The following is a 22,104-nucleotide window of genomic DNA, read 5'->3' as shown; positions in this document are numbered from 1 at the left end:
CCTGCACATACACACCATGGGTGCTGGGGAAAAATAAGCACTACCGCAGTTAGGCGGTAGTGTGGGGGTTAATAGAAAAAAAAGGGAAAAAGAAAAGGAGTGTTAGAGGTTCTGAAAAAAGAAAAAAAAATAAACAGAAGATTCAGAGACTCTCCTCAGTCTCGGGATTAGCTCTGGGCTGGCTGGTCAGAGCCCATATACATAAAGGGTGACCTGGTGATGGGATACCGGCCTCTGTCCAGTTATTCCAGTTATGAAGAGTGTAATATAAATACTGCAGAAAGTAGCATGCCCACGTCAGCCTTACTTCAAGCCAAACTTACCATTAATTATTTAAACCTATTGCATTATGGAATCAGTTCAGTAGGTGCACAAGAAGATGGGTGGAGATGAACAAGATTGACAAATATCAGGCATGACCTGATTCCAGGATTCTCACATTCATTCTTGTTGTGTGGGTTTTTATATGAGCAGGAGAGGAGTTTGGACAGCGAACCAGAGTACAGCAAACATGTCCTTTCCTATTCCACTGTGGGGTTGGGCAAACACCCTCGATATTTCCACACAATTGGGTCAAGCTATAACTTACAACATCTCAGAAGAGCCATAAGGGAAGCCTAGTCTGGATTCAGGAATTTATTAAAAAAGATGTTGACAAGGTGTTGATAACTTTGCCTGTTCAAATGTAATAGTGTATGTTAAGTTAAATAGAGTGATTAATCATTGGGTTTTGATCTGGTTTTGTAAGTAACCATTAAATGAACAGCATTGAAGTGTCTAGTACTAACGGGCATGCAGTTAAGGTAAGGGGGGAACATTCAAAGAAAATGTGAGAGGCAAGCTTTTTACACAGAGTGATAGGTGCCTGGAATACACAACTCAGGATAGTGGGGAAGGCAACTTTGATAGGGGCGTTTAAGGGACTTTTAGACAAGCACATGAATAAGCAAGGAATGGAGGGATCTGGATCATGGGCAGGCAGAAGGGATCAATTTAATTTGGTATCATGTTTGGCAGAATATCATGGGCCAAAGTTTACTGGGGCAAAGTTTATCGTGTACTGTCCTAAGTCTATATTCTATTATGGAATAGTTCTGACAAATTAGAGTAGTTTATTTTATGGATTTTCCTTTACATTTAACCGTACTGACATTCACATTTTTATGTCTTAGCTTACCTCTGATTTTATATTTTCCTTGATCAGCAGTTTAACCTTTGGATCATTACAAAAGATGGCTATCTGTTCCCTTATTTCAACTGCCTTAATGTAGTTAGCTCTAGGGGTTGTTTGGTAGAGATGTGCAACGAAATCTTACTGTCAATGTTTGGCTGAGCTTTAAACTCTGTTAGTGGATTCAACTCAGCAGGAATTGCTAAATGAACTGTCAAGAAAACGGTGAACGATTTTACACAGGTTTGATGAAGTTTAGAAAATTATGTTTTTGAAGAGGTTTTTTGGTGGCTGTTTATGCATCACAAAGACCTGCCAATATTATGAGTAGCACATTCAGTCTATAGTGGATACCAATTGAATAATGACTGTACTGGGGGAACTGGGGATATGGATAGGGATACAAGGAGGAGATGGAGGGGGGTGAGGGTGGGATGACGGGTGAGGACCAGGATACAAGGCATACATGTGCAGAACTGTGCTGATTTCCCAGTGAATTGTGGCAGGCCTTCTCACCTGCCTGTCTCAGCATTAGCTTACATCCATTCGTACCATGGGGATCCATTCGTACCATGGGGATCCATTCGTACCATGGGGATCCATTCGTACCATGGGGATCCATTCGTACCATGGGGATCCATTCGTACCATGGGGATCCATTCGTACCATGGGGATCCGCACCATGTAAATAGTGTGTGCAGGAGTATCTGACAGGAGGCAGGATTGTGACATTGAGAACAGTCTGACTGATAATCCATGCACCATGGCTGAAAATTTGGGCTAACATCTGTGGAATGCGTAGCGAATGGGAAATGTACAAAAAAAAATGTAAAGGCAAAAGGCTGACTTACAAAAAGTAGACAAAAATTATAGATTGTCACTGGTGGACATAAGAAAAATAATATTGTAGCATAACCACATTGTAATACATGTAGTATCATTAACGAACACTGGAAGAATCGATATATCAGGTTTGAATGCCTTCTTACATAGACTTCACCTTCATAATTCATAAAGTTTCACTTTGCTAACACAAATACGATATTAGTTGATGAATGATAAATGGTACAAAAAAGTAAATGACTTCTTGGCTTACCTATGAAGCTCACATTCACTGAGGCAGAAAGCAACTGAGTATCATTGGATGCCAGACATTTGTACTGCCCTGCCAACCTCTTAAAGGCTGTGTTCACTTCAAGGACACGCCCCCGAGCCAACACTTTATATTCAAGTCCCAGGACTGTATGAATGGATTGATTCCCAAAATACCAGCTGATGGTCATTTTGTGTTTAGCAAACACTGGACAACCTAGGAAACATATATGGAGGACTAACTTTAGACAAAAAACATATTTAATACATCCAAAAATAGTGTGATGGTAATTCTCATGAAGGAAACTATAGCATTGTACCAAAAAGGAAAAAAGAATCTTCTAACTATGAAATATAAATCTCTAATAATATTTAAACACTTAGCAATACAAGTAACATGAAAGTTAAGGTACCCGGAGAAACCCTTGCAGAGATATCCTGGGGCTGAAATGATTGGTCTCCAATAACCTTAAGCATCTACTGCTCATTGAGGAATGACTCTAATCAATACAAACTCTACAAATTTTGTGATCAATTTGTAATGCCATACTCTGTCAAATGCTACCTTGGTGTTACTTCACACTTAGGGTTTAGCTAATTATCATTCAGCCTCAACATGCAGTGGTGCTTAGCTACTTAAAACTAATCTATATCAGAATTGGTCCCAGTGTTACAAACGGTGACTTTTTTCAAGATATTTTCAGCTATTTATTTCCAGAGAGTTATAAAGTTATAGAAATGGTCACTTTGAAAACAGTATAAGTAGTAGGCAGAAAGGCCAAATTAATTATTTCCACATACTATTATGTCAAATCGAATATTTCTAAGCCATTGAAAGAGGTTTAATTGTAGCCAAATATTACTGATTTATGTGCTTGTGAGAGAGAGCGAACGAGCGAAACTCACCTACACGGAATACATCACATACTCACCTATACGGAATACATCTCCTTGTTTAACTGTAATTGGAGAGCCAGCTTGTGATGCCATTAAGACACGCTTCCTTTCTTTAAGTTGATGGTTTGCTATAAATGGAAGAGCAGTTCTTGGCTCTAAAGGAAAATGTTGAGAAAGAACCTGTTCAGAGCTTTTTATTTTTTGACAAATTTAATTTGCAACTCTCACTCTTACCTCATGACAATTTCCACTTTTCGCATGGGTTTGTAAGAGCAATAATCTTTTGCATTGTTTATTCTCGGCAACAGTTCCCTGATTGGCTCCTTGGAGGATCATATTAGCAAAAACAAAATCAAACTGTCCCAGATACCTTTCTTGGTAACTTGGACAGAAGAACAGACTTTTGCAAACTAATTAATTTAGTAAGCCAGCTAAGAGTGGACATTGAACAAGGTGACATTAGCAAACTGAAACATGCAGTTAAGTACTCAACGTCAGCATCCAGGTTCCTTCCATTTTAGTTTTGCCATTCTGGTCTTTGTAAATTGCATGGGATATAAATGTGCAACACTCTCTGACAAGATATTCAATACAAAAAGTTAGTTCAGAATCATTTGGTCTAACAGAACAGCCTGTAGTTGAACTGTAAAAACACTGAGGCCAAACAAAAGCAAAACAAAAACTGCAGATGCTGCAAATTTAAAGTAAAAATGGAAAATATTGGAGAAACTCGGCAGGTAGAGCAGCATCTGTGGAGTTAGAAACAGAATTGATGCTCTAAGTCAAACCTGACTCTTTCCTTAGATAATGAGGTCAATTTGCCTCGTTGCAGAAAATGGATTGTACTTGTCCAATTTCTAGACAAGTAGTGTTTAATGGATGAAGTCATTGTCTTGGCTTGGACATGCTCCCTTGCACAAGGCCTACAGCTTCAATCCTTTCTTACATTAGGGTTTTACGTAGCAGCTATGAGGAAAAGATGTACTTGTCTTTCACACTCTCCTGCAAGAAGGCCGTGCCCATGTAAGTTGCTACCACTACCATGGACCTCACAGATCCATCAATCTGGGAGCAGGGTAGTTGTAGGTCAGAAGCTATCTTGTTTATGATGCCCTTGTGTCTGAATATGCAACTGGCAGAACCAGGGAGATCTGGAAAAGCTCATCATTAATTGCCTGGGAGAAGATGGTGATGAACTACCTTCTTGAATTGCTCTAGTCATTAGGGAGTAGGAATGTCTTCTCATTTTAATGAGAATCCAGATCTACACAACAGAGGATAGAATCAATATCACATGAATCTTATCTGATAATAATTATGCAGTTACAAATGTTACATTGTGAATTTAATGATTTTTTTCAGGATCAGATGATCTAATTTTTTTAAATTCAAGCTGTCTCCTGGGTTTCTCATTTGTTCTGCACACAGAGTCTGTGGTTAAATCAGCATGTTGCTGCTTTGAGTGTCAGCTCTGCCACAAGTTTCTGCAAACTACATTATCTAAGATGATCCTTTGTTAAACTATATTCTTTTACTTCAAGGTAAAATGGAGTCTGTGATCTTCCACTAGCTCTACCTGACAATACGCCAATAGCTTTATTATTTAGTTTTTAAAAGGGATGTAGTGTTGCTGACTGAGCCAGCATTTATTGCTTATTCCCAATTGCATGGGAGGTGGCGGTGGTGGTCAACTGCTTTCTTGAACTGCAGCAATCCTTGGGGTATAGGGACACCCACAGTGCTACTTGGAAGGGAGTCTTTCCAGGAAACTGGACTGGCTGAGCCACATAAATACAACTGTCACACAAGCAGCTGAAGCTGGGAAGTCTGTGGTGAACTCACATCCTAATTCCCTAAAGTCTACCCACCACCAACAATGCTCAAGTCAGGTTTGAAATACAACATCCTCCACTTGCCAAGATGGGTGCAGCTCCAGCAATGCTCAAAAAGCTCGATACCATCCAGGTCAAAGCAACCCACTGGATTGGCAACAAAACCACCATCTTCAACATCAACTCATTCTACCACTGACTTGCAGTAGCTGTAGTGCTTACCATCTACAAGATGCACTGCAACAATACACCAATCACACATTCTAATCCCACCTTTATTATCGAGAAGGACAAGAGCAGCAAATCAATGGGAATACCACCATCTACAAGCTCACCTCCAAGTCTCACACTGTCCTAGGAAACTAGATCATTGGTCCTTCTCAGTTGCTGGACCAAAGTCTCCTCTTACTAGCAGCACTGAGAGAGTATGGACACCATTTAGACTGCAGCTGTTAAAGAAACAGCTTAGCAGCAGCTTCACAAGGGCAATTATAGATGGGAAATAAATATTGGCCTAGCCAGTGGCATCTACATCCCGTGAAAAAAAATAAAATAATGGAAACAAAAGTGGGTTATTGCTGGACAGAATGAAAGGGATATGAAATGCTTGATTTTACCTTCAGTTAAAAGAACAAATAAAAATCTACAATTCTGTGGAGATGTGTAACATAAATGCAGAAAGAGATTTTCAGTTGTGTTGGGAAGGTAAGGGGGATATTTTTTCTGGAGTTTTGTTTTCAATCTTACATGGGATATGTGCATCACTGACTAGACAAACAGCTTTTGCCCATCGTTAATTATTCTTGGCTTGCTAGACTATTTCAGAAGACATTTTTGCTCTGGATCTGGAGTGACATGTAACACATTACTGAACAGAGCATAGGATTTGAAACACAAAGCGATACCTTGGATTTGCTGGCTCAGTGACATTGCTATAATACTACCAGCTCTCCCTCTAAATACGTTTTGTATTTTCATTACTAAAGAATGTTTAGTCAATGTGGATTTCAATGTCTTTTTCAGTAACAGTCTTAAAACATGAAATCTTAGTGTATGATCCTTCGAGTCCATCATGTTTGAGGTATGCAGACCTCTTTGTAAAGGTTATTGGTCTCTGAGGGCATCACTGCACTCTGGCTATTGTGAAGCATGTGTGACTAGCATGGGGATAACTTCCCTTTCCCTTTGGTCCAGTGATAACGGACACTCACTGATAATTGTTACGGAATAAATACTGCTCCTTGTAAACCATGCCACCCTGTGATAAATGACAGCATACAAGACCTACCAGCTAGTTTCAGAAACGTGGACGCAGTGGCTTGTCCAATTTCATTTGTGGCAATACAATCATAAGTTCCACGATTGGCAAGTGTCACATTCTTCAGCACCAGAGAGCCGTTCTGAAGGAGAACAGAATTGCCACCCAACAAGCCACCCTTCATTCGCCACATAACCTTTGGTTCAGGCATACCTGTTGGAAAAGGAACACATCATTGATCTGCTAAATAATCTCAATGCTGCCATGTAACATTTATTGGCCTAAAACATTGGGTGGAATTTAATGTCAGCCCTCAACCTCTGGAGGTGGGTTTGCAGAAAGTGGATGCATCGCTTTGGAGGAGAGGGTTAAGGTGGGGATCCCACCATCTTCACACCCCTACCTGATTAAGTCTAGGGTCAGAATGCTGTTCAGCCATCAATCATGGTCCTTCAGAGGGCAATTAGGGGCCACTTGGCACTTCCACTGGCATTTTAGCATGCAGGCAGATGGAGGGAATTTGCCAAGCCGGAACGGTGGGGGGGGGTCACGGTTGGAGGGAGGGGATGTTTGCCAGGCTGTTGAAAGTGCGCCATGGAGGGACTCACCAGCAGGAAATGGAAAGGGGGAATACAAGAAAAGCCACATCTCTGCTCTTACCTTCGAACACCCCTCACTCATGTTACCCCTTCCATCTGACCCATATTCAACTTAACCTGAGATCCCTTGTTAACCCTGGGCTTCTGGAGGTGCATGACCAACAATAGCCACCACACCCAGTGGCACTGTTTGTAAGAAGCAGCTGTCAACTTCTGTCTGCTCTGTAGTGTTTTTTGGGTGGATGGGAGCGGTATTGTGGGGTGGGGTTTCTGCCCCCACACTGCTCAGTCAACTGCCTGATGGTGGGTTTTTGCCAGAGACAACACTGGGTTCCATCTGCTGGCACAGACTCTGTCGCAAAACTTAAACTCTGCTCATTAACTTGGTTTCTCTCTTCACAAGTACAGCCGTGACTTTCCAGCATTGTCTGTTTTACTTTACATAAGATTCATATTTACAAACATATGCATCAAATTTGGCACTATCATTCACATATCACATTAACAGAATGGATTATGGTATAAATTCAATTCTCTTTCCCCAAGGGGCTTGGAATATTATTCAAAGCATTAAATCATAACCATATTATTTCTAGCGGTGATATTAGCAGTCTATGTCTTCATGATAATTATAGGCAGATTAATGCTAATCAAACATGCTAAGCATCAAAAGCCTTGTAATTATAGAGTGTTTTTCACAACTTTGGGATGTCACAAAGGGAGTACATTTGAAATGCAGCCAATATTATAATCTGGGTTAATCATGAATTTTACAGATATGATAGAGTACATCACAATCATAAGGGATTTTAGAAAAAGAAATTAATAGACATCTGTCAATCTGGTAGATGATGGTGCATGGGGCGTATGTCACTTTGAGATTTAACATCATTGTACAGTCATGGAGATGTACAGCATGGAAACAGACCCTTCGGTCCAACCCGTCCATGCCGACCAGATATCCCAACCCAATCTAGTCCCACCTGCCAGCACCCGGCCCATATCCCTCTAAACCCTTCCTATTCATATACCCATCCAAATGCCTCTTAAATGTTGCAATTGTAACAGCCTCCACCACTTCCTCTGGCAGCTCATTCCATACACGTACCACCCTCTGCGTGAAAAAGTTGCCCCTTAGGTCTCTTTTATATCTTTCCCCTCTCACCCTAAACCTATGCCCTCTAGTTCTGGACTCCCCCACCCCAGGGAAAAGACTTTGTCTATTTATCCTATCCATGCCCCTCATAATTTTGTACACCTCTAGAAGGTCACCCCTCAGCCTCCGACACTCCAGGGAAAACAGCCCCAGCCTGTTCAGCCTCTCCCTCTAGCTCAAATCCTCCAACCCTGGCGACATCCTTGTAAATCTTCTCTGAACCCTTTCAAGTTTCACAACAGCCTTCCGATAGGAAGGAGACCAGAATTACACACAATATTCTAACAGCGGCCTAACCAATGTCCTGTACAGCCACAACATGACCTCCCAACTCCTGTACTCAATACTCTGACCAATAAAGGAAAGCATACCAAATGCCTTCTTCACTATCCTATCTACCTGTGACTCCACTTTCAAGAAGCAATGAACCTGCACTCCAAGGTCTCTTTGTTCAGCAACACTCCCTAGGACCTTACCATTAAGTGGATAAGTCCTGCTAAGATTTGCTTTCCCAAAATGCAGCACCTTGCATTTATCTGAATTAAACTCCACCTGCCACCTCTCAGCCCATTGGCCCATCTGGTCCAGATCCTGTTGTAATCTGAGGTAACCCTCTTCGCTGCCCACTACACCTCCAATTTTGGTGTCATCTGCAAACTTACTAACTGTACCTCTTATGCTCACATCCAAATCATTTATGTAAATGACAAAAAGTAGAGAGCCCAGCACTGTCCATTGTGGCACTCCACTGGTCACAGGCCTCCAGTCTGAAAAACAACCCTCCACAACCACCCTCTGCCTTCTACCTTTGAGCCAGTTCTGTATCCAAATGACTAGTTCTCCCTGTATTCCATGAGATCTAACCTTGCTAATCAGTCTCCCATGGGGAACCTTGTCGAACGCCTTACTGAAGTCCATATAGATCACATCTACTGCTCTGCCCTCATCAATCTTCTTTGTTACTTCTTCAAAGAACTCAATCAAGTTTGCGAGACACGCACTAAGCCATGTTGACTATCCTGAATCAGTCCTTGCCTTTCCAAATACATGTATATCCTGTCCCTCAGGATTCCCTCCAACAACTTGCCCACCACAGAGATTGATTCACGAGTGGCTGCCCCTCCCTTAGCTAACCCAGATGATTAACACTGGCTGAGTAGACTGTTGTTTTTCCCCTTCTCCTTCCCATCAGCTAGTTATTTATTTTGCCTTTGGCTTTTCCCATGCCCTTTCTGACCACTTGCTTCCAAGCACTCTGGTCAGCAGTGAGAATTTACTATTCATCAACTCTCACTCTGGTCAATGTGAGCTCTTGCTTGCTTATAGAGGTGAGTCATCCTGATATGATAGACGTAAGTGACCCGTGGGTCTTATGTGGTCACCGTGGAGCAATATCCGGCCAATGGAGTTATCATTAACTCAAGAGGGTAAATGTGCTGGGCATCCTGCACATAGGCTAATCTTCATAAGGGGTACTCTGTCTCGAAGGGAGATCCTCAGTATTCATCTCAGGCAGTACAGGTGAAACAAAATGAAACAAAACAATTTCCATTGGTTGGTGAATCATTAACTAAAGGGAATAAGTTAAAATCAACCTCAGAATAACTCTTGTAAGGCAGAATTAATCTTCCTCAAAGGATTGTCAGGGAGAGAGAGCCCTCTCACTTGGGGAGACCACATTCATAACAGTTGCTTAAAGTAAAGTGGTTTAATATTTGAGGATTTTGTTTTACATAATGCTGGAATGGTGAAGGATGAATTAGCTGCTTTAGAGAGTTGGCACAAGGTTGAATATTTTTCCCTCGGAGCTGTAAAAGGTTTTCAATAACGGAAACATATAATGCAATGACCGCCAATAATCCCATCTGTTTCACTCACCTACAACGGGACAAGTAATAGTGATCGTTGCCCCAAGTCTGACAAATAAAGCACTCCCGACAACTGCAGTTAGATGCCATGTTGCAAGATTTGTGACATTTTTGCTCGAAGATCCAATAACTGGGGCTTCTGGTAAAACATCAAAGAAACATAGCCTTGTGAAAACAACAAAGCTGAAACATTATAATAAGTAAAGACTGTGAATATTCCTAAATTATACATAGGGCTGAATTTAATGCAACGCTTGGTAACCATGGAAGTCAGGCCCTGTAATTAGATCTCCCTGCAGAAGGAGTGATTTGGGATTCTGGCCATTGGTAGAGGGCTATCAATCGAGCTCTTTAATTACCTCCATTTAACCTTAGCCCACCACCATTCAGTCGTCTCTTAGGGAGCTGCATGGGTCTCTTTAGCACTCTTGGAATATTTCTCTTCTCATTGGGGCTTCCTCACATCTTAGGCACTCTGCGCCAATTGAGGGACCTGGCTTCAGGGAGGGAGGGCGGCTGCTGAAAGACCTCCTCCTTCTCCTTACTTGTTCCTCCATCAAATGACACCTCCTTACACCTTCACTCTCCTGTGGTCTGGAATAGCTGTACGATTCCCTGAGCTGTGGCACAGGTGGGTAGAGAGGTACCAGCAGACCAGGTGGGTAGAGAGGTACCAGCAGACTAGACATATGCAGAGGTACCAGCAGACCAGGTGTGTGCAGAGGTACCAACAGACACTGCTCTCGCTGGTGCGAGTGGCATGAGAATGTATTAGCTTTTGAGTGGCCAGTAATTATCGGTAGCCAGGATTTATACCACCAAGTCCTCAATCACAGATAGCTGCCAATGAAATGGCAGAAGGACATCCTCAGTGGAAATGATGGGATGGCCCTGCTGGTCCTCTAACTGGTGTCCAATCCCAGTCGGAATGTGGCAAGTTCAAACTTATCTAGGCTGAATTAACTAAAAGCAGAAGGACAGGGAGGGCAAACCTTTGCAAGACACAGGAATACTTTAAATTGCCGGGCTCTGCAGTTAAGGGTGGCCATTTGGAGAAAAATGAACCTATTTAGGAACACACAAAGAGGCTGCCACTTCTAAGTAACCATTCCTGCATTATGTTCCGAGACACTGAAGTATCACCAACAAGATGCATTTATATAGTGTCTTTAACATGATAAAACTGCTCAGGCACTTATTAATACAGGTTTAGGACACCAACTGGGAGTCACATCAATGTGATGAATTGCTCTGGACAAAGTAAATTGCTTTGGTGGCACAGTGGATCAGTGGTTAGCACTACTGCCTTATAATGCCAGGGACCTGGGTTCAATTCTCCCCTCGGGTGACTGCGTGGAGTTTGCGTTCTCCCGTATCTGCGTCAGTTTCTGCCGGGTGAACTGGTTTCCTCACTCAGTACTGGGATGTGCAGGCCAGGTGGATGAGCCATGGGAAATACAGGGTTACAGGGATACGGTAAGAGGGGTAGGTCTGGGTGGAATGTTCTTTGAAGGATGGCATGGACTCAATGAGCTGAATAGCCTGCTTCTAAACTATGGGGACTCTATAATTCAATGAAGTAAGTCGAAAGAAAATATTCCCACTTCAAAGAATTTCAAACATGTAAGCATTAATTTAAAGTAATGAGTAAAAGATATAAAAGTGATAGGAGATAAAACAATGATGAGTGGTTAGAGTTGGGTATGCACTGTCGGAGAATGTTGTGGAGGCAGGTTCAATCCAGGTACCAAAAGGGTTGATTTGAAGAGGGGAGTAGGCAGGCAGATGAGATACTCATTTGGCCAGCCAGAGACCACAGACTGATCAACCACTTTCTGCACTGTAACAATTGTGTGACTTAGTTAGTGAGCCGGTTTGATTCATTTTCTGGCAGAATGTGGATACTTTGCCACATACTGGGACTATCTGTGTTTGGCAAAACATGAAAATTCATCACAGACTGAGTCACCAAGAGTTATTGGTGATATTCTTGTAGTCACAATGGAACTAGGCATTTCAAAATACTGAACTTTTATCTTTATTTTTCCACCTAATATTAGGAAGGACAGTAATGTTAATTTTTAAATTTTATTTCTTTAGCTTTCTACTTATACCAAGAACAACAGCAATGCTTTACTTTTAACTTTGTTTCTCTATTATTATTTGTACCTAAGCTTTGGACCGAAGTATCTTCTTACCTAAGATGGTACCATGTGTGGCAATACATGGTACACTTTTCACCGTACTCCTGTACTTGAATAAATGGTGACCATAAAACTTAAATCAAATCAAATAAATCAAGAAATCAAAATACCAGCTTCATGCTCTGACCTTGACTGACCAGAAAGAACACTCAGGGGAGCTTGCAAATACTAACACACCAGGCCGGATAGACTTTACAAAAAGTCCTTTCTTCACATTCCAAGCTTTTCTTATTACTAAATAAGAACTGAAAACTCTGATTTCTCTCTACAGATGCTGCAGACCTGCTGAGCTTTTCCAGCAATTTCTGTTTTGTTTCCTTATTATGACTGGCTTTAAAGAAAATGTTGGTGAACTTACACGCCCTGTCCATCATGGTGGAGACTTAAATGCTCCTCACAAAAATTCAAGCAAAAGCAAAACACTGCAAATGCTGGAAATCTGAAACCTAAGCAGAACATTTCCAATCCCCCCGAAGTAGTCCAGCTCCAAGCAGAAAGCAGAAATTCCAAATATGCTGGCAAAGTTTATCAGGTCAGGCAGAATTTGTGGAAAGATGGAAAAACTGTGAACAAAATATTAATTCTGTTTCACTTTACATAGGCGTTGCTTAGTTTCCTGTGTGTTTGCAGCATTTTCTTTTATATCAGCCAACCTTGTAATGTTTCTGACACAGTCCACTTGTGAATTTTGAAATTAAATCGTGTGCAAATTGACGTGCTATTGGACTAAGCCAGTCAGAGTTAAGGTGATTTTGCCAAAGGGAGACTGAGACAGAGTGAGTAAGTGGAAGTTTGAGACAAAGGACGAATTTGGGGCAGAGGAAGAAAGAGATGCCTAATTAACGTTTACTGACAGAAATAAAGTCTCCTACGGAAGAGATGAAAGGTGAAATAAGGTGCAATTGAGAAGCCTACCTGCACTGAATCCAACAACAGCATGATGTCACGAGTGCAGGGAAAGCAGCTGATTTGTGTTAAACCCTACTTTGGGAATCAGAGGGAGCAGCAGGTGCTGAGTTCAAAACCAAATGAAAATGAAAGAGTCCGCAAGGAAATGAAGTTCATTGATTGGGAAGAAACTGCTGTTAAGGATTGTCTACAAATTGCTATAATTTAGAAGGGCATTCATTTTTAAACAGTAGCTGTACTTGGATTAAACTGAGGAAGCTAGGGCTAACAAAATAAGTAGTAAAAGTAGCATAAGGGATGTTAAGCTAAAGCAAAGACTTTGCATTACAATTGGACTGTTCAAAGTGAAGCAAGATTCGCCCATAATTCATATTCTTTAAAGGTGCAGTGATGGGAATACGGTCGGTCAGGTGGATACCACAGAACATGAGTTCCCTGGTTGGGGTTGTCCATTGCAGTTTCTAGCTGGGTGGACACACTGCGGAGCATCCGTTATGACGACATTATTGTGGACAGCACATTCTGTGAGACAGTTCCATTGCATGGAAGGACTATACAGGCAGAAAAGGATGGGTGACCACCAGGAGAGAAGAGGAAGGCAGATAGCGCAGGCTGTGGCTGTGGCCATCTCCAAACAATTTTGGGTACTACTGGGGAACAGTACAGAAGTCAAGCCCCTGGAACCATAAATGGCTGTGGTGCACACAAAGGCAGGCAGATGAATAGCAGCACTAAAGTGATAGGGGATTCAATAGTAAAGAGAATAGTCTGAACCTCTGCAGGGACAAATCGGGAAATGTCGCTAAAAGGGTTGACAGTGGCTTGGCACTAGTCAACATTTCAATAATATATGCATGAATTACAATAATTGTTCATTCCTGACTGGCCCAAAGGCGCCTCAACCAGGGCTTATAAAGGAAATATAAGACAGTATTAGACCTAAAAAGGAGAAATATAAAATCACCAGAAAAAGCTGAGTATAGGAAGCAGATTAGAATTCAGCAAAACAGACAAAAAGCTTGGTCATAATAAGGGAGAAAAGAGAGTATGAGAGTAAAATTGCAGTCAATGTGAGAATAACTGCCAAAGCTTCCATAAATATGTGAAGAGTAAAATGTGGGTGCTTACAGTCAGAAAGCAGGGAAATCACAATGTGGAAGGAAGATGTAACCGAGGTATTGAACACACACGTTAGTTCTCCTCAAATGTGAGCAAAACTAACCTTCCAGAAATGATCTAGAACCAAGGGTCCAGTGAGTTGGAGGAATTGAAAGTAATCAGTATCAGTAAGATCTGGGATTAGCCTCAAATTCTTTTCCCCAGTGTGTAATATTTCCAATGCCAATATCCCTTTCTTCATTCAAGTGGAACACTCACAAGTTGAAGCCAGTGTTTGTCTGTATCCCTCTGCCTGTTTCATAACTGTGCATGTCATATATTTGCATTGGTCTTTTGACAACCAAAGGGTCAAAAAAATTGTTTCGGGGTGGGAGCCAGGAATGTGAAGTCCAGACGAAGATTTCACTGCATGGTAGAGCAGGCTTAAAAGGCCAAATGGCCTACTCCTGATCCTAATATGAATGTAGGCATATCAGGATTTAGATTATGGACTTTTTTCCATTGTGATTGTGGGAAAAACTCTAGATGCTAATGAATTTTGTTGAGTCCTCCTGTAGACAATAAATTAGATTGCGTCAGTTGGCAAGATTCCTGGTCCTATTATCCATCATCATAAGTGACATAAGATTACAATTTATTGCAGTTAATAATCCGCAGTGGGAGAACAGTTTTCTGCTATGATTGCTATCACAAACCATGCTCAAACTTTAAGCCAAGATTACGTACAGTTGTATATATAGAGCACTGCAAATATAACTGTATGCATTCTTTCCATCAACAAGACAGCTTGTTTCATCCTCAATAACAATCCCACTCTTACTGGAACACTTCTCCACGGCTTTGCTGCTATATTATTCCAATCTTCCACCTGATGGAATGCTGCGGCCTGTATTGTATGAATTGCATCCTTTCCAACACTAAGTCTCATTTTCCCATATTAAATGTTTGCACCCTGGTCTTTACTGTAACTTGATTGAACCAAGGATAACTGTCAGTATGTCTGGACATTTAATGAAGAAATACCTCCAAGAATAAATGATTCCAAAAATAATTGAACGTTGTCCCTTTCAGTTGTTATGTAGGTGCATTGGAAGGTACTGATGTTTAGTTTCTTCTTGATAATCTTCACCGACTTCCTGCCTGCCCATACATCAATTTCACATCTTTGGGGGGGGGGGCATGGTGGCTCAATGGTTAGCTCTGCTGCCTCAGCATCAGGGTTCGATTCCAGCCTCGGGCAACTCTCTGTGGGGAGTTTGCATGAGTTTCCTCCAGGTGCTCTGGTTTCCTCTCAGTCCAAAGATACACAGGTTAGGATGGATTGGCCATGCTAAATCACCCATAATGTCCGGGGATGTGTAGGCTAAGTGGGTTAACAGGGTTACAGAGATGGGATGAGTCAGGTTGGGATGCTCTTTGGATGGTCAGTGAGACTCGATGGGACGAATGGCCTGCTTCACTCTGTAGGGATTCTAATGATTATCCTAATTTTCCTCATTTTGTCTCACCTGAATTCTGTAAATGTATTCAGGCCTATGTTACTCTTCTCTGATTCAGGCCTTCTTTGCATCTCTAAGAACTTTACACTCTCTGTGGAGGTGGAGAGCTGATGGGAGGGGTATCAAATTGGGCTAACCCCAGCATTAAGAAAGCTTCCCCTCACACTGCTGGGAGTCACCCTCGTGTCATGCAAGGTAGTACCAACTGCCCAGTAAAACCTAGGGGTAGCCTTGGAGCTAGGCTAGAGGTAGTGACTCATCTTAGGGTTCAATACCCTGTGACCAGAAATCCCAGACCAAAATGCTGAATGTTACTTCACATTTAGCCACACTGTACTGCATCTGCTGTGTGTTTGGCCATCCTGAATCACCTTGAAGTCCACCGTTGTCTTGTCAATCCAGGCTGCCGGAACCTCTCACAGGACAAACATGCCTAACTCTGGAGACACAAAAAAAAATCCAAAGACTGCAGATGCTGGAAATCAGAAACCAAAACAGAAATTGTTGGAAAAACTCAGCAGCTCTGGCGGTATCTGTGGAGAGAAAGCAGAGTTAACATTTTGGGTCCAGCGACCCTTTTTCAGAACTGATTGGAGCTGGGAAAAGGTAGGTATACATGCTGAAGGTGAGATGTGGGGGCAGATGCAGAATGAGTAAACAAGTTGGAGATGGAGCCCAGAGAGATAGTTGGACAAAGGAATGGGTAAAGCTTAGCCTGGGAGAATCAATAGCTGCTGATATGGACAAATAGTAGCTGACAATGGGATGGTTGTGGTAGGGACCCATGTGATGACAAGGCCCAGTGTGGGGGTTGGGGTAAGGACATGGGAGAAGGTGTCTCAAGTCCTAAAGGTGTTGAACTTGATATTGAGTCTAGAAGGCTGTAGAGCTCCCAAGTGAAAAATGAGGAGCTGTTCTTCCAGTTTGTTCTGAGCTTCACTGGATCACCGCAGCACACCTGAGACAGAGATGTTGGCCAGGGAACTCAGTGGTGTGCTGAAGTGACAGGCAACAGGAAGCTCAGGGTCTTTTTGTTGAACAAAATGTAGATGTTCTGCAGAGTGATCGCTCAGTCTGCGCTTCGTCTCTCCAGCATAGGGATGACCACATTGCGAGCAGCGGATACAGGAGACTGGATTAAGCGAAATGCAGGTAAATTGCTGCTTCACCTGGAAGGTGTGTGTGGGGCCTTAGATGGTGAGGAGGGAGGAAGTGAATAGGCGGGTGTTACATCTTCTGTGATTGCATGGGAAGGTGTTGCAAGTGGAGGAGAAGTGGACCAGGGTGTCCCAGAGGAAATGGTCTGTATGGAAGGCTGGCAAGTTAGGGGAGGGGAATATATGCCTAGTGGTGGCATTCCACTGGAGGTAGCTGAAATGGGAGCTTACAATCCTTTGGAGTGGCTGCTTGCGGGGTTGTAAGTGAGGACCAAGGGGACCCGAACATCGCCTCGGGAGAAAAGAAATGGATGAAGGCTGAAGTGCAGGAGATGGGTTGGACATGGTTGAGAACTCTGTCAGCTACAATGATAGGGAATCCTTGGTTGAGGAAGATGGGGAACATATAGAAGCTGGCATTTGGAACAAAAGCAGCAGAGATGGAGAAACTGAGAGAATGAAGTCTTCACAGGAAACAGGATGAAGTAACTGTGGGCGTCAGTGGCTTTGTAGTGGATATTGGTGGCCAGCCTATCCCCAGAAATGGAAACAGTAATGTCAAGGAAGGGAAGGGAAGAGTCTGACATGAAGGTGCAAGCAGGGTGGAAATTGGAAGTGAAATTGTTAAACGTCTCCAATTCCAAACAAGAGAGAGAAGCAGCGCTGATGACATCATCGATATACCACAAAAGGAGTTTGGGGGGAGGGGAGCGGGAGGGGTTAGAGTATGACTGGAACAAGGAGAGTTCCATGCACCCCACATCACTGGGACCCATGCAAGTGCCCATGGCCACATATGAAGAAAGTAGGATGAGTTAAAGGAGAAGTTGTTCAAAGTGAGGATGAGCTTGGCCAGGTGGAGGAGGGAGGTGATGGATGGAGATGGTTCAGGCCTTTATACCAGGAAGAAGCAGAGAGCCCTGAGACTACCCTGTTAGGGTGCAATCCCTTTACACGTCCACGGTAAAGAGGAGACAGCTGGAGCACTCAAACGGGAAATTCCAAAACTGATGTCAAGCATCACAAGAACTGTGGATGTAAGTGGGCAGGGACTGAACAGGAGAGAAAACAAAATGAAGTCAAGGTAGAAAATGATGAGTTATGTGGGGCAGTATCAGGCAGAAACAATGGGTCCTGTTTGTGGATTTTGGGAAGGAGGTAGACACAGACTGCGTCAGGTTGTGGGATAATGCACTTGAAGGCAGTGGCGAGAGGAGAACACCAAATGAAATGAGACCAGTGATTGTTGTGGACCAGCCAAATGTTGGTTTGCATTAGTCATTGAAGACTCCATAGTTAGGGGGACAGATAGGAGGTTCTGTGGGAACGAGAGAAACTCACAGTTGGTGTGTTGCCTCCCAGGTGCCAGGGTGTGTAATGTCACTGATCCTTTCTTCGGCATCCTTGAGGGGGAGGGGGAGCAGCCCCAAGTCATGGCCCACATAGGCACCAATGACATATGTGGGAAGAGAGATGGGAATTTAAGGCCGAAATTCAGGGAGCTAGGGAGGAAGTTTAGAGCCAGAACAAACAGAGTTGTTATCTCTGGTTTGTTGCCCGTACCACTTGCTAGCGAGGCAAGGAATAGGGAGAGAGAGGAGTTAAACATGTGACCACAGGGATAGTGCAGAAGGGAGGGTTTTAGATACCTGGATAATTGGAGCTCTTTCTGGGGTAGGTGGGACCTCTACAAACAGTATGGTCTTCACCTGAACTAGAGGGGTACCAATATCCTGGAGGGGAGTTTGCTAATGCTCTTTGGGAGGGTTTAAACTAATTCAGCAGGGGGATGGGAACCAAAATTGTAGTTTGAGTATACAGGAGGTTGAGAGTAGTGAGGTCAGAAATGAGGTTTTAAGGTTACAAAAGGTCTCCAGCAACCAAGAAGTTGGTTAGAATTATGTCTACTTCAACGCCAGGAGCATCCGGAATAAGGTGGATGAACTTGCAGCGTGGGTTGGTACCTGTGATTTTGATGTTGTGGCCAGTTCAGAGACCTGGATAGAGCAGGGACAGGAATAGTTGTTGCAGGTTCCGGGATTTAGATGTTTCAGGAAGAACAGAGATGTTGGTAAAAGAGAGGAGGTGCTGGTGTGGCATTGTTAGTCAAGGACAGTCTTATCGTTGCAGAAAGGACATTTGAGGACGCATCTACTGAGGCAGCATGGGTTAAGATTAGAAGCAGGAAAGGAGATGTCACGCTGTTGGCAGTTTTCTAAAGGCCTCTGAATTGTTCCAGAGATGTGGAGGAAAGGATAGCAAAGATGATTCTCGATAGGAGCGAGAGTGACAGGGTAGTTGTTATGGGGGACTTTAACTTCCCAATCTTGACTGGGAATACTATAGTTCAAGTACTTTAGATGGGTCAGTTTTTGTTCAATGCGTGTAGGAGGGTTTCCTTACACAGTATATAGACAGGCCAACAAGGGGCGAGGCCACATTAGATTTGGATATGATGAGCACTTTGGCGATAGTGACCACAATTCGGTTTTGTTTACTTTAGCGATGGAAAGGGATAGGTACATACCACAGGGTAAGAGTTATAACTGGGGAAAGGCAATTATGATGCGATTAGGCAAGATTTAGGATGCATAGGATGGGGAAGGAAACCGAAGGGGATGGGCACAATTGAAATGTGGAGCTTATTCAAGGAACAGCTACTGAGTGTCCTTGATAAGTATGTACCTGTCAGGCAGGGCGGAAGTGGTCGAGCGCGGGAGCTGTGGTTTACTAAGGAAGGTGAATCCCTTGTCAAGAGGAAGAAGGTGGCTTATGTTAGGATGAGATGTGAAGGCTCAGTTGGGGTGCTTGAGAGCTACAAGTTAGCCAGGAAAGATCTAAAGAGAGAGCGATGAAGAGTCAGGAGGGGACATGAGAAGTCGTTGGCAGATAGGATCAAGGAAAACCCTAAGGCTTTCTATAGGTATATCAGGAATAAAAGAATGACAAGAGTAAGATTAGGGCCAATCAAGGATAGTAGTGGGAAGTTGTGCGTGGAGTCGGAAGAGATAGGGAAAGCGCTAAATGAATCTTTTTCATTAGCATTCACATTAGTAAAAGACAATGTTGTTGAGGAGAATATTGAGATATAGACAACTAGACTAGATGGGATTGACGTTCAAAAGGAGGAGGTGTTAGCAATTCTGTAAAGTGTGAAAATAGAAAGTCCCTGGGCCAGATGGGATTTATCCTAAGATTCTCTGGGAAGCCAGGGAGGAGATTGCAGAACCTTTGACTTTGATCTTCATCATTGTCTACAGGAAGTGTGCCAGAAGACTGCAGGATAGCAAATGTTCCCTTGGTCAAGAAAGGGAGTAGAGACAGCCCTGGTAAATATAGACCAGTGAGCCTTACTTCGGTTGCGTGTAAAGTGTTAGAAAAGGTTATAAGAGATGGGATTTATAATCATCTAGAAAGGAATAAGTTGATCAGGAATAGTCAACACAGTTTTGTGAAGGGTAGGTCGTGCCTCACAAACCTTATTCAGTTCTTTGAGAAGGTGATCAAACAGGTCGATGAGGGTAAAGTGGTTGGTGATGTGTATATGGATTTCAGCAAGACATTTGATAAGGTTCCCCATGGTAGGCTATTGCACAAAATAAGGAGGCATGTGATTGAGGGTGACTTAGTGGTTTGGATCAATGGTTTGGTGATCAGTGATTTAGTGGTTTGGCTATCTGAAAGACGGCAGAGGGTGGTGGTTGATGGGAAATGTTTATCCTGGAGCTCAGTTACCAGTGGAGTACTGTAAGGATCTGTTTTGGTCCACTGCTATTTGTCATTTGTATAAATGACCTGGATGAGGGTATAGAAGGATGAGTTCGTACATTTGCGAATATCATGCTGGTCGGTGGAGTTGTGGATTGTGCTGAAGGATGTTGCAGGTTACAGAGTGACATAGATAAGCTGCAGAGCTGGACTGAGAGGTGGCAAATGGAGTTTAATGCAGAAATGTGTGAGGTGATTCACATTGGAAAGAGTAACAGGAATGCAGAGTAGATTAGATTCTCTACAGTGTGGAAACAGGCCCTTTGGCCCAACAAGTCCACACCGACCCTCCCAGACCCATTTCCCTCTGCACCTAGCACTATGGGCAATTAAGCATGGCCAATCCACCTGACCTGCACATCTTTGGACTGTGGGAGGAAACCCACGCAGACATGGAGAGAATGTGCAAACTCCACACAGACAGTCTACCCGAGGCTGGAATTGAACCTGGGACCCTGCTGCTGTGAGGCAGTAGTGCTAACCACTGAGCCACTGTGCCATCCCATTGTACTGGGCTTATGGTAAGATTCTTATGAGTGTAGGTGAGCAGAGAGATCTCGGTGTCCGTCACTGAAAGTTGCCACGCAGGTTGATTGGGTTGTTAAGGAGGCATATGGTGTGTTAGCTTTTACTAGTAGATGGACTCCGTTTCAGAACCATTAGGTCATGCTGCAGCTGTACAAAATTCTGGCGTGGCCACATTTGGAGCCTTGCATAAAGTTCTTGTCACCACATTATAGGAAGCATGTGGAAGCTTTGGAAAGGGTGCAGAGGAGATTTACGAGGATGTTGCCTAGTATGGAGGGAAGGTCTTACGAGGAAAGGCTGAGGGACTTGAGGCTGTTTTCATTAGAGAGAAGGTTGAGAGGTGACTTAATTGAGACATATAAGATAATCAGAGGGTTAGATATGGTGAACAGTGAGAGCCTTTTTCCTCGGATTGTGATGGCTAGCACGAGGGGACATAGCCTTAAATTGAGGGGTGATAGATATATGACAGATGTCAGAGGTAGTTTCTTTACTTATAGAGTATTAGGGCCGTGGAACGCACTGCCTGCAACAGTGGCTCGGTGGTTAGCATTGCTGCCTCACAGCGCCAGGGACCCAGGTCCTATTCCAGTCTTGGGCGACAATGTGTGCGGAGTTTGCACATTCTCCCCATGTCTGCGTGGGTTTTCTCAGAGTGCTCCGGTTTCTTCCCACAGTTCAAAGATGTGCAGGTCAGGTGAATTGGCCATGCTAAATTGCCCACAGTGTTAGGTACATTAGTCAGAGGGAAGTGGGTCTGGGTGATTTGCTCTTCTGAAGGTTGGTCTGGACTTGTTGGGCTGAAGCGCCTGTTTCCACACTGTAGGGAATCTAATCTAATCTAGCAGACCCGCTAACTTTAAATGCATTTCAATGGTCACTGGATAGGCATATGGACAAGAATAGAATAGTGTAGGTTAGATGGGCTTCAGATTGGTTTCACAGGCTGGCGCAGCATCGAGGGCCTGTACGGCTCTGTAATGTTCTATGTTCAAATGTAGGCAGGATTGTCATTGACTTTCACGTTGGGGACCCAGCTTTAGCATA

The 22,104-nt window shown here is 43.2% G+C and overlaps 1 protein-coding gene across 4 annotated transcripts in view; it reads right to left on the bottom strand.

The window, feature by feature from the left end:
* adamtsl3 (ADAMTS-like 3) overlaps nucleotides 1–22,104 on the bottom strand; it is a 651,955-nt gene that overhangs the window by 29,796 nt on the left and 600,055 nt on the right. For all 4 annotated transcript variants that reach the window (XM_072564789.1, XM_072564791.1, XM_072564790.1 and 1 more), the window contains 4 exons: nucleotides 9,884–10,012; nucleotides 6,281–6,463; nucleotides 3,196–3,315; nucleotides 2,268–2,480 (listed from right to left, as the gene is read on the bottom strand). In XM_072564789.1, the coding sequence (XP_072420890.1) occupies nucleotides 2,268–2,480; nucleotides 3,196–3,315; nucleotides 6,281–6,463; nucleotides 9,884–10,012 (645 nt within the window). The remainder of the gene's footprint in view (nucleotides 1–2,267; nucleotides 2,481–3,195; nucleotides 3,316–6,280; nucleotides 6,464–9,883; nucleotides 10,013–22,104) is intronic.

Source organism: Chiloscyllium punctatum, chromosome 48 (genome assembly GCF_047496795.1).
Source record: "Chiloscyllium punctatum isolate Juve2018m chromosome 48, sChiPun1.3, whole genome shotgun sequence".
In the NCBI taxonomy this organism is placed as follows: Eukaryota; Metazoa; Chordata; class Chondrichthyes; order Orectolobiformes; family Hemiscylliidae; genus Chiloscyllium; species Chiloscyllium punctatum.
This window is presented reverse-complemented; position numbering and strand designations above follow the sequence as displayed.